Genomic DNA, 13,846 nt, shown 5'->3' on the forward strand with positions numbered 1-13,846 from the left:
TTTCCCATATTTTTGTACAATTTTAAGCACCAACTACTTCTATTTCCACATCTGCTGGCACTGTGGTGCAGAGTGTGACCAGTGTTGTATGCAGTAACATTATGAATGGACAATTCTTATTTAAAAAATTCAAAAAATTGCAAAACCCTGCAATTTTACAGTGCAGAAAAATTGCAGCAACATTTCCTTTTCCCAAATAACTGAAGTACAACAAAAAATGCCCCAGAACTTGGATGTTACAAGACAGCACCCTTGATTTGTCATGTGTGATAGTGAAGGATTTTTTGACTGTCTAAAAGGGCATAACAAGATTCAAACAATGAAAAATGAACAATCTTTTTTTTTTTTTTCTTTTTGTTTAAATTCAATTCTAACAATGAAGCCAAAAACTGGAAGAGTATACCAAGAAGCACAATAGTTTTGCCTGGTGTAGCAAAAACAGCACCTTGGAAAGAACAGAATGTGTGGTACAGAATTTTATGAGAAATACCCCAGTCAAGCTGAATCATGGTCATGATTTCTGATCATGGAATCTGAGGACTTAATTCCCTTGCTTGCATCCCCCCCTGCTCCATATTCTTAAAATCTGTGTACTCCCCACTAAGATTAAAAAAGCAAAGATTATGGTTCAGGATTTTATCAGGTGTCTGCTGGGACAATATTTTTTTTTTTCTTCATGCATACTACATATGGTTTTAGCCATATTCAAGCACTGCCAATTGTTAATAGCTGAAAATGAGAGAAAAAGTAAAAGCAAGTTTGTGCCCCAAGAGAACAGCTCTTGAAGAACTGTCTTGTATGTTGCATTCATATTCAGCAATGTATCAGCTCTCAAAGCTAGGCTCTTCCTTCTGATTACTGATTTTTACATGCATCCTGTATCATTTTTTAGCATACAGCACAAACTGTAGGCAGGACTATCAAACTATCCTATCTATACAGTTCTCTAGAATTTTAGGAAAGCTCATGGTATGCTCCTCAGAAAAAATCATGCACAACAAAAAACTTTAAATTTTTAATTCAAATCTAAGATTCATGCAGTATTTAATAACCTGCATTGCATGTGAATTAGTGATCCCCTGTGGTTTTATCTTTAACGAGATTATGAAATCCCACCTCAGTCATTCTTTATGACTGATCTGCGAAACAAATGCCACTGAAAAAAACGCAACAATGCCTCTGCAATTCAGCTACACAAAATATATTGCAACAACCAAAAAATCATGTTATCTTCCTCCTAGGAATAAGATACTGACAGTGCCCTGATGCTGCTAACTCATCTTTAACTCTGGTCTCAGAGTCACTGAACTACAGAAGCATCCCAGCGATAACCTAGCGCCTCTGAAGCACCAGGTTTCCTGCCTTCCAGTTTAATTCCAATGCAGTGGTGGGAGTCACTGCCTCCTACCGATGCTTCTCCAAATAAATGTCCAGACACAGCTACACACCACCCAAAATATTACCAGACACTTGGTTTTCATCATAATATGACATATTTTCATCATATATATGATAGATTCATCACAGAATGGCAACAGCACTGAATGTGACAGGCGTTTGATGGCACTACCAGCGTACATCACTCAGCACAAAATTAAACTTAAGATACAGACTTGCTTTAAATAAGCCAAAAACATCCCACCCTTGAGGGGTATTGCACAGCTGCACATAAGTCCCAGACACAGCTACCTAAGAACTACCACCAGTTCAAGACTGAACAGAAAAACTGAAAACCATCACATTTTCAAGCAGTTAGTGTCATCAACATTCAGTTTCAAACTTCAAAAGGAACAAGAGGAGCTGCTTGTGAACAGGTTACCACAATTAACAGAAACATGAACTGCAGTACAACACAAGAGAAAGTTCATCCATACCTGGGTCTGGATATCATCTCCTGTAACGATGTTTCCCACAGCTCGTAAGGCAGGAGATACAACTTTGTAGTCATTGTGCCTAAAATTGACAAAGAAAAATGTAAGTATTAGCCTTCCCAGAGCATCTCCAGCTTCATATTCTCAAGGAAGAAACAGCTATCAGCCTGGGGAAAACTTCCCTGATAGATCTGACTTTCACTATCTAAATAAACACTGATTTTAAACTAATGGTAAACCTTTCTAGGGTTTCTAAATATTTAGACCTTTAGATGTCATTCAGCAGCTCCCATCCTCGGGAGGAAAAAGTAATTATCTTTAACTACAAAATACACTTAATGTAGCACACACAAAGGCCAAGAATGAGACAGAAGAACAGGGATAAAAGTTGTGTGTTTAACCCATCAAACCCTGTTTGATCATCTTCCATTATCATATGCATCCCTCTATCATCATTGTTAAATCAGAACTGGAGTAGGAAAGGTGAAGTAAGGATTTTTTTTTCTCCAATGAAAACACTATAAAACACTACTTAGAGGCAATATGTTCTATTCATTAATCCAGCATCACATTTGCTCTAATGTTAAGAGGCCTTAATAGTTTTTTTATTTACATCACTGAAAACCATTATTCTTTGTTCTTAGGCCATTGAATGGTCCATGTCCTGACCTTGGATCTGAAGCAATGGCTCTGAACAAGGCCAGTCTTTGTGACCCCAACTCTCACAGTTACACTTTATTGACCAAAGTGTGCATCTACTCTTCTACAGTAAGGGTTGAGGAAATTATTTATATTTCAAGTCCCTGGTACTGTCAATTCTAGTAAATTGAACTATTTCTTATATTTTTATCTTTGATATCCTTTAGGGAATTTCCTATAGGTAACTATAATACAGACTTCAATGACACAAGGAAAATTCCAGTGTATATTGTGGATTTTACAAAAATGTAGTTCTTAGGTGCAGGAAAAAAATCTCTTAAGAAACAGCAAAATTAGTACAAGAAAAGTTCTACTGTTTTTGTTAGTCATGACAAATAGAGAACATTGAACAGACAGGTAAAATTAAAACTCAAATCTTGCTCTTTGGAAATTACAACATTTCAAGACCTATTTAATTAAACTCCTTATTGTTACAATCTTGATGTCAGGGAAAAGAATGACACTCGCTTGCAATGGATTTCTTACATCAGCAGTTCCACAAGTCTTCTGCAGACTCCTGCATCAATCACAGCCTGGATTTTATCATTGGGGCCATCAGACAAATAGGACAAAGCCCAGCAGGCATCAGCTAATACATCTGTATCATTGACAAACAGCAGCCAGGAAAGCACACTAAGACAAGGTGAAACCTGTAAGACATTAAGAGGAGATACATACATTAAAAGTGCCAGAAGACCTATTATAATGTCAGCTAATTTTGAATGTCATTATTGGATTGGGCACTGGGATTTTAAGAAAATTTCAGACCTAGCTAGCACTTCTGTGCAGGACTGTAGCTATACGAGCATGGAGAAGCATGTCTCCAGAAAAGCACCACAGCAACTCTTCAACCTCTACAGAACGTCTGCCAATGAAACTTAGCCTTGTCCACTAAGATGTGCCAGGTGCTGCTCTACAGCAGCCAAGATGTGCAGAGTTTTGTTCTGCTATGTGACAGTCATCTCCAGCACACAAACAGTAACAAAAAGGTACAAGGCAGCCGTGTTAAAACAGTGGTTGTGAATGTCTGCCCAAAGGACTAAGCGAAAAACTTCATCTGGAATACAGCCATCAAATATTTCAGAATTTCTCTGAAACATTCCTTTTGCTTACTTTTAAGTTTCACCACCTTAAACTAATAATTTAGCTATCACCACTTCACAACACGTTTTCTTTCAAGGATCTCTTACCTTGGCAAAATCAGGAGGAGGATTTTTCCCTCTGCAGAGGTTGGACAGAGCCCATACAGCATTTCGGGTCATAGTGAGACGATTCTGTTTTGAAAGCAATCTAAAACAAACCAACAAAAAATTCCAACCCCTGCTTTTAAAAAAATCAAAGCCAGGCAACCCCACTAACTCTGTACACCATTAAATCAAATTCTTTTTAATATACACCAGGGCAAAACATGATAGGTTTTGGTTTTTTCAAAAATACATCGTAAAGAAAATCATCCTTGATTGCTACTAACATAAATGCTAGACACAGGAACCTAGTATCCCAACAAGAACAGTAAACATTACACTAAATTTCACTCAAATGCTTAGATACTGGCATGGCAGATTAACAGTCAAAAGAGGTGCAGGAATTGTGACAAAATTACTCTAAGAAGGAGGGCATGCAAGTAGTTTTGAAGAGAACTCTCATAGCCAAACTGCATTTTTATGTAAGTCTCAGACTATGAGTTCCACTTTGGCCTAAGAAAATGCAGAAAGTCAAGACCTAATTTCACCACAAGTGTAACAATTCAGTTTCTTTTTCTCATAGCCATCTCCCACTGTACCAATGCCTTTATGAGAGCATGGGAAATTCCCCTGGTACAGAGTCTGCAAAGGACAGAAACTGAGTAATTGTAATTTGGACATGACAACACAAGATGGTGTCATTGTTTCAGCAATAATATGCTTCTTAAGCAGAGGATCATCAAGATAATTAGCAGGCTAGAGAAATGACACGCAGTGGGACGTCAGTGACCTGGATTTGTTCGCCTTAGAAGGAGATAGTGCGAGAGGAGATACAACTGCCGCCAACAACACTTTAACAGGTGGATACAGAAATCAGGAAGCCAGATCCTTCTCAAAGGTGCACAGTGACAGGACAAGAGGCACCATCAGGAAGTAAAACACAGAAAATTCTGATTAGGTATCAGAACACTGTGTTTCACCACGCCATGGTCAAACACTGCAACAGGTTACTCCAGGTAGTTACGGAATCTACTTTTGATGTTCCAAATTTGACTGGTTAAGTAGTTGAGCAATCTAATCTGATCTCACCTGCTATGAAGAAAGGTTTTGACTAGATGACCTCCAAAGGTGCCTTTCAATTTAAATTATTCAGTGACTCTAAAATAAGCCCAGACATCCACCCACACTGTAGAATAAAATAGTTCCAGCTTAGCTGCTTCTAAAACATGTTTTCATTTTAGCTTCATTAAAAAAGTAGTTCAGGACTCCCCTTTAAAAACTGTGATTGGTCCACAATAAAAGAAAACAGTATTACTATTCTTCAAGGCAAAACCCAGATTTTAGTTCATATCAGACACTCAAGCAAAATTCTGAAAAAAAATTAAAACAAACTTACTGCAACAAAGGGGGCAAGATATTACAGTCCAAAACATAGTCTCTGCACATAGTGCTGTCTCCAGCAATGTTGCCAAGAGCCCATACTGCCTGCAATGAAAAACAGAACAATAATTGCTTTTATTCTCAAAATTCCACCAGTTTAACATATGTATTAGAGTTGGGATATAATCTGTTCTCTCTGTTAGGTCCTGGACAATGTACACAAGGGGAATGCATTCTGGTTGCATATTACATGTATACACTTAAGTTCATTATATGATTCAGGAATATTTGTGGCGATGCAAGAACACCATAACAGCAAATATGTATGTCTCCAAAGATTGTGCAGGCAGACATACCTTTGCTCTGCCCACAATGTAAGAGATGAGCTCACCTTCACAGGCTTAGGAACATTCTAATTCTACCCTCCTTGTTCACACCTAATTTAAAACCAGCCGTTTGTAGCACAGGTCAAGTAAGTCTGTATCTACCCAGAAATGTTTGTGTGGAACAGACTGCATTACTATTTACTATGAAGGCATAAAAGTGTGCATTGTTTACATAGTCATAGATAAAAATGAGACCCTATGTTCAAGATAAATCAGTATTCAGAATCAAAGAGTTCAGGTGGGCCTGGACATAAATTCTTTAAAATAAAACTATATGAGACAGAATCAGTGTTGCTGATTAAGTCATATGCATGGCAAAATGTAAGGGCTTGGATATCAGTACTACTCCTAACTTCATTTTGAGAAGATCAAAAATACCAGAATTAAAGTGGCATGAAGTCCATCTTTTGTAATATGATGAGAATAAAAGATTTAATTGGTTTTGATTTATATTTTGGGCCAAGTGGTGTTTTTTGTATCACTGTCCACTAGTAGGAGAGCTATAACTTTTAAAAGTAGAAATAGTCTATGTCAAATATAAAAACAATTTTATGAATTCCACGCAAATTGCAGTATTTTGTCACACAAGAAAGCTTATGAAGTTCACATTTGTTATTTACTTCAAGTTAGCAGAAGACTAAGTGTTGTATCAAATAGATACATGTATCTGCTCATTTGGATGGCTTATTTGACTTTTGGCTTTACAGACACATATATCTACACAACCACTATAGTACTTCCAATTCTACATACAGAGGACAAGAGCAATCCTGTTTGTCATGGATAGTAGCTGAATGTCCTCCCCAAATTTCTCTTCAGTTGAAGGCTATGTATTTAGCTGCAATAAAATGAGTTATAGTGTATAACTATTTATCCAAGTGAACAAAGCAAGTTCCTCACACAAAATAAACATCTTCTTCTCTCTCTCTATACCTATTTAAAATAAAATTCTCCTCTAAAAAAACTGACAGAATTGCCACATTTTTTACCTAAAGGAAATTTTTGGATAACCTGAAATAAACGCATTTATTCTTTTTCAATATGGTGTCAATTAATTTAATGCATTAGATTTCTCTTGTAAGATGTTTTTAAATGGTGGCAAAAAGATGCTACTATAAAAAAAATAAGACTCTAATCACTCTAGAGGCCCAAATGCACTAGCAAACCCTGCAAAATGGATACAGCTAAAACCAGAAGTATATACAGAATGTAGATAGAGATGTCAGCTTGCTAGATACAAAATAAAAAGACTCCTCCTCTGTACCACTACTACCAACAACAGCATAGGATTGGAGCCGTTAAATTACAAGTTGTGAAGAGAGTAGGCGACTGTTCTGGGAAGGATTAGTTTGTTTTGTTTTCTACTGTTTTCCAGGCTTCTGCTGTCAGCCACAGTCAGAGGCATGGCACGAGACTTTACTGACCTGTGCCATGAAACAGCACAGCCATTATAACTACACAATGTTTTCCCAAAACTGATCTTCATCATCATTTTTCATTCTAACTCTTGTTCTTTTTACAACTATTGTGACAACAGTTTATCTAAAAAGCGTGACTTTGATCTGGCAGCCTCTTGGACTCAACGCACAGCAGACAGCTACCAGAAAAATTTAGCTTAAGAGAGAGAATATATGCCACCTCCTGCAAAATATCGCTCATGTCAGAACTTTCAGGAGCCATACCTCTTGTTCACTCCAATATTTGCATTTCTACAGCAAGGAGAAGCCTGAGGAATGAACCAAGATTTCAGACAGTTCTAAATAAATTTGTGAATCTTCTGAAAATACTTGGTGGGGGGGAAAGAATAAATCTCTTTCACTGAAGATGTAAGTGATTTTGTATGAAGGCACAGTTTCCTTGCCTGAACACCCTTACACAGGTAAACAACAAGGAAGCCCTATTTCATTTGTCTGTGGTCTTTGTTTCTGCCATTATAGCAATACCTATTTTTAAGGTTGACAAGAGTCATAATCACTTAATCCAAGAATCCATTCTGACCCTGAATGACTGACTGGTTTTGCAACAGCAAATCTCACATCAAAAAGTCTGACCAGAGAAGTCAAATAGCACCTCTGCTTTCCCATTCTTCATTGTTTTTAAGGCAAGGAAAGTCTGCCTGTGTGGTCTGCTGTCACAGGAGCTGGTAAGAGATGATGTCGTAACAAATCCTTGTAATGCTAATCACTGATAGCACACAAGATGCCAATTAATTGAAATATCATGTCCTGTGGTGACTTTAGAAAAATATGCAATGTTTCATTCAATATGGAAGATGTGTCTCCTTAGGGAATTACTTTAGCTCTTCAGATAAGTAAGGAATGGAAGTCAAGCTCATTTAAACTCTTCTCATCAAACATTGCCATAAATACAAAGCTCTGTCATGGTTTCCACAAACACATGAACAATCACAAGTTTCTTTAGGGTTTGTTTGTCTGAATAATGTTCAATGATTTCCATTTCCATTTCTCCTCAAGATGCAAATACTTGCCACAACATTTTGGATTTGGCTTCATTCTACGCAACTTAAATGTTTCCATGGTCATTCAATTCTAGAGCTTATTCAATCAAAAAATATTTGACTAAAAAAAATCCATGTCAGTACCTTCTACTGTCTAAATCCCAACTTAAAGACGACATTAATTTCAAGATTTATAGCCTGATTTTTTTAACCCACGTTAGGTAGAAAGCTGTGTGCAAACTGAAAGTGCAAATGTTGCCTTTTTAATTGACATCACCTATTTTTATACACTTGTATAAATTACCATTTATTGCTAACAGCGGAGTAGGGTTTGTTGTAAATCTACAATATATTTTACTCATCACTGAACTCTAAGTGTTTTTTCCTGCAGTGCTGGACTTCAGTAGTCAGTAAAAGCAAAGTGCAAGTCTTGTAAAGTACTGTTGAACCATATGGTGCCTTCTGTGAATAATCCATGTGCTTTTTGACAACTTTCCATTTATCCCCTGGATTCTGAAGATTCTTAGTTTAAATATCCAAAGAAATAATGGTTAAGTGCTTAACCAATCACCAACAGTATGCAGAGTTTGCCTCTCAGTGAAGAAGAAATATTACAAAGAATCAACCCTTTCTCAACATTTAGATGCTGACCTGGGAAAAGGATCCAATGCTGAGATGAAGACGGTGAAGATTAGCTTGCATGCAAGTGTGATTGGCTAAGTGAACACAAGGAAGGAAACCAGAAGGACACATTCCTAGGAGATGACTACTACTATGTCCTAACACAGAAAAAAACTTTCTTTCAGTGGCTGGGGTGATTATAGCTCCTTCTTCTCATATCTTATCTGACAAACAGAGAAAGTAGCTCATCCTCATACCTTGACTGTTTGTCCTGATTTTGATTACCAAGAGCTTGTTAATAGGACTGCTGATGTAAAAGCCAAACAGAGCCTGGATACCAGGCTCTGCCAAGCAAGTGATGATTACCAAAAGGAATAGCAATACAACTAGAAATGGAAAAATACTGAGGGAGAAACATACTGGTTGCCTCAGCTGAAAATGGAAACTTTCCCAAAGGGGAACAGGGCAGCTGGGGATGCTCATGCCACTGTCTGTCCAGTGGAGCACGGTGACACATACCTGTCACAGTGAGACAATCACAATCCTCCTCGACAGGCAGCACAACACCTTGCATGGGTTTTGAAGGAAATTCCACATTCATCAAGGAAACCCAAGCTGACATCTGGGTTTTAAGTACCACAGGAGGGGAAGTCAGGAAAAAAGTGCAGCTAAGACACTGCTGAAGCCACATCAACCTTAAGCAGGTCTAAAAGGCTTTGATGGAGTCTTTCAATATAAATAATTTCAGGCAGGTATATCAAAATTTCTAGATGTCTTTTGGAAAAAATACTGTGGTAAGTGGAAAAGGACTAGGACATATGCCACTGACTAAACCTAAAAATCAGTACAACAAAAACAGAAATGGGGAGAGAAGGGAGATGTAGCCAGTGTTTTTCATAAATAATGCAGATATAGATTCTGTGATAAATTCAGTTTCTCTGATTGGAAAAATGTATGCTAAATGGTCTGACCACTGACAACAGAGAAAGACTGACACACAATACAAGCAATGAAAGAGTTAAAGGATGGTAGGCTAATTAAATAAGGCCTGCACAGCTTAATGGGAAACAGATCTTGTAAAAGGATGTAGGATGTAAGGAATCATTTCATTAACATACATGTTGCTTATTAAACATAGCTATAAAGATTCCTTCACAGACTTCTATAAAACAGCTGACTTAGACACTTCACTAGACTCAGAAAACTAGCATATGCAAAGGAAGAAACTGTAAAATTAAAACTGGCTTATAGATATGAAAAATACATGTTGGGAATATTGTGATCAGAAGATAAGGTACACTGATATCTGTTCCTGAACTACTGCTAAGGGAAGTTAGAAATAAAAGACAAAGTAAACACATACATCTTTAAAACTGACTCACTGTAAAACAAAAACAGTGGAAAATGACTAGCCAATAAGTAAGATATTATACATTTTTTTTGCTTATGCCATGCTACATATTCAAAATAATGTTATCACCTAACATTTCCTTCTAAAGAATTGCTATCCTAATTAGAACACAGCCTTCAATACTTCTTTCTCTCTTCATCTTCTACTATATGATTACAGGGTTAACTTCTGGCCCCTCTGCCCTGAACACGCTGTTAAATTTTCTGTATTTTCCTGTATTTTTCTGTATTTTCTGTATTTTTGTAATTTGTTGCAAATGCAGTTGCTTGCAAATAATAATCTTCACAGTACTACTGTGAGACACAATTAGGGTGATCATTTTAGAAGAAAACTGTAGCCAAATATCACCCAGTTTCAGAAATCCAACTTGAGAACTCCAGGATCAGACCTGCTCAAAACACAGGCCTAACTATAAAAATCACTGCTGAGTTGTCCTAACTACAAAATGAAAAAGAAATATTTCACCTTGAGCATTAAAAAACCCCAGAACAAGTACCCACTTACTGAAAAGAGAGAAGGAAATCACCCCACATCAGACACTAAGCAGTAGAAACATTTTTCTCACAAACCTACTATCAGGCTTAATCGCAAGAATTTCTTCCCTATTGTCCTCCATGTACTATAATTTGTTCCAACATTAACAAACAGGGTCATAGTGTGACAAATAAAAGCCTCCTTTACTACCCACTCATCGGTTACCAGGGCAACAATCTGTGCATATACTGAATGAGACAAGAGTCATCTGGAAAAATACTATGCAATTGTGTACTACTGCTATCCTGTAATGCAGAAGTACAAGAGCTAACTTCTCAATGCTTATATGCTCCTAATTTTTGTTTCAGAGGATACTATGGTGAAGTGCTTGGGGCTTTATAAAGCTGTTGGGAAAAAAGCAGAATTCCTCTTTTGTTGGCCAGCATAAACCCCATGGCAGCTGTGAGTAGGGCTACAATCTCCAGAGCTGCAGCACAGAAACCCACAATGAAACAGTGCAAGTAACACTTTGCCAAGGTACATTTTCCTTCTTCAGCACAACTTACTATGGAGCAATTTGTAACTGGTACTTTGAGATTACCAGTAAGAGAGAGATCATGAATTTGGCAGCAATTGAACAGCATGGAAGAATATTTTTCATTAATAACAACCAAGCCTCTCTGCCTGCCTGTAATCTGAATTTTAATATGTCAGCAGTTTATTAGGAGGTAGGGAGGGGGGAAGGAGCCAGATAAACTACTTAACTGTGGCCTCTAAGCTCTTCCGTTAATTCACCCATTTAAAGACTGAAGGCTGCACAACTTAATCTAAACAGGTTTGCTCTTCCCACCTGCTCTCTGAACATCAGCAGGGATGATAACAACCTAACAAAAAAAGCAAGTTAGCTCTTGCACAGAAGATCAGTCATTAGGAGAAAAATAAGTAAGAGCAGCCTTTACTATAAACAGAGCACCAATCATTCTGCAGGAACAGCACTCTTCAAGTGATGGCTGAATTTGGAAAGCAATGCTACCCAGTTCAACCCCCCAAACTACAAAATCTGAAAGGATCCATATAGCTAAGTCTGGATGGATTTTCACACGGGCAGAACACAGCATTTATCTGCCATTTTGCCAAGTTCCTTATTACATTCCTAATTTCTACAACAGCAGACTCAACTCCTCAAGGCTAAAGTAATGGACAAAAAATACTTCTTATTTTCTTTAACATTTTTTCAAACACCTGAATTTCATTCCTCTTTAAAAGCCTTCTCAACAATAATTCAGTCAGAGACAGAACATTGAAAATGGAAAGATACAAGTGGAGTAGCTTGAAAGCTACAAGCAACTAAGAAAAAAATCTGTCTTGTGGAAAATGTTAGGCAACCTTAAGTACAGGTGGTACACTCTGAGCCAAGAAAGCTACAAGAAAGAAAGGCAAGTTACACAAAGCAGTCCAATGTTTATGAGTTGGGACTCCTCCAATCATGCATCTCAATTCAGCCAAATGCAAGGTCAGATATCTAGCAACACAGAACAGAGGTCACACAGGATGGAGAACTGAACCCTGGAAGTCAGTGACTCTGAAAAGAACAATGGATCATACTGGATAATCAGCTTAACCTGAACTCACAGACAGCTTCTGTGGCAAGGAGTCCACAAAGACACTGGATACTTACACAGCAAATATCGAGCAGAAGTGAAAATGAGGTACTATCTCTGCAAGCAGCAGTGCTGAAAGAGTGCTACTGGAATAGCCAGTGCTTGTCATTTCACCACCACAAAAAGATACTGAAACTAAGAAACGTTCAGAAAAAGGTCACCAAAAAACAAACCAGCCACCACAGAAACATTCTCAAAATAAGAATACAGTGCTTAATTTCATTTACTCAAGTAAAGCCTAAACCATGGCCTGCAAGTAGCCATAGGAAAAAACAAAGAACTTACTAATGGAGTAAAAAATGTAACAAAAGCAATACGTGGACCCAAAGCTAGTCAAATTTGTACAGTAAAGGTACATACTTCCAAGTTAGGCTTAAGATTGGCTGAAACTAACTTTGTTAACATCGTTAATGTTTCATCACCCTAAGTCTTCAAAGCAAGATTACATGTCTGAAGTACATCCTTGTTTAAATACAAGTTACAGACCTCAAATGGAATCTATTGAATCAAATGTTTGGTCTGTGCTTTATACTCATGCCTGTGGGCCTTGAAGAATATTCATCTATGCTGTAAGGAGCTTGGAGAACAAATTATAATTTCTACTCATGCTTCATCTTCAGGAGAAACAGGCATGAACTTTTCATATCTAAAGCAATTATTCAAACAAGGCTCCCTGAATTCCTCAATAGACAGAAATATAACAACCTGTTAGAGAACAAAGTTAATTACCTCATTAGCTATGGTTAAGTATATAATTTCCAGAAAGAGAAAAATACAATACTTGCTTAGATAACTTAACACATACTAAGCACTGCATTTTCTCTAAAGGCTTTCTTACAGGATAGCCTTGTTCCTTTCCAGAGAAGGGGAAAAAAACCCCAACAAAACATCAAACAAACAAAACAAACAAAAAGTCCAACAAAAAAGCCTCCAATTCCACAAATTAACACACACAAAATTCAACACTGTTCTCAATCTTTACCTGTTCCTGCACATCTTCAAACTCTGAACTAAGCAGCTCTATGAAGATGGGGACAGCCCCTGCTTGGATCACTATTCGAGTCTGAAGGGAATTTCCCGAGGCAATATTTGTCAGCACCCATGCAGCTTCAAACTGGAAAACAAAATACGAATCAGTTTACTAGGAGCTCTCTATGCCACACCAAACATGGAGATTAAATGTCTTTTAAAACCAGAGAGATGTGACAGATTTGGCATAGGGAAAACATGCGATATTACTAATTAACAGATAATTTGCAAAGAACTAGAATCATGTATTTAAGAGTTATCACTATCGCTTGAAACAAAAACTTGCAGGAGTTCCTTATGAAAACATCAGGTTTGAGGTGGCTTTTCAAATTTTTCTTTTTTTGCTATGCATTTATGTTACCTTTGCCTTTCTTACTGGCTAAGAACCTGTACACAAAACAATGTGCTTTCCCACAACATGACACCTGCATTCACTGGATCACCAGTGATATTCCTGAAGATGCAGGAGAAGACCTTGTTTGACAAAACTTCATGGATATGAAGCAAATAAAAGATCTAGAAGAGATTTAAAAAACAAACAAACAAAAACAGATTTCTAACAAACAACACAAAGAACTTTTCTCCAACTCTGGTGATCAGTACTGATGCCAAATGTTATTAGTGTATGATGTTTTTATTCATGACTTGAAGAAAAAGTGAGATCCTGAACAC

The 13,846-nt window shown here is 37.3% G+C and overlaps 1 protein-coding gene across 2 annotated transcripts in view; it reads right to left on the minus strand.

The window, feature by feature from the left end:
- Positions 1–13,846, minus strand: part of KPNA1 (karyopherin subunit alpha 1) — a 59,505-nt gene that overhangs the window by 25,693 nt on the left and 19,966 nt on the right. For both annotated transcript variants that reach the window (XM_053972120.1, XM_053972122.1), the window contains exons 6-10: positions 13,128–13,259; positions 5,151–5,239; positions 3,761–3,860; positions 3,057–3,220; positions 1,875–1,953 (exon numbers count right to left, since the gene is read on the minus strand). In XM_053972120.1, the coding sequence (XP_053828095.1) occupies positions 1,875–1,953; positions 3,057–3,220; positions 3,761–3,860; positions 5,151–5,239; positions 13,128–13,259 (564 nt within the window). The remainder of the gene's footprint in view (positions 1–1,874; positions 1,954–3,056; positions 3,221–3,760; positions 3,861–5,150; positions 5,240–13,127; positions 13,260–13,846) is intronic.

Source organism: Vidua macroura, chromosome 2 (assembly GCF_024509145.1).
Source record: "Vidua macroura isolate BioBank_ID:100142 chromosome 2, ASM2450914v1, whole genome shotgun sequence".
Lineage (NCBI taxonomy): Eukaryota > Metazoa > Chordata > Aves > Passeriformes > Viduidae > Vidua > Vidua macroura.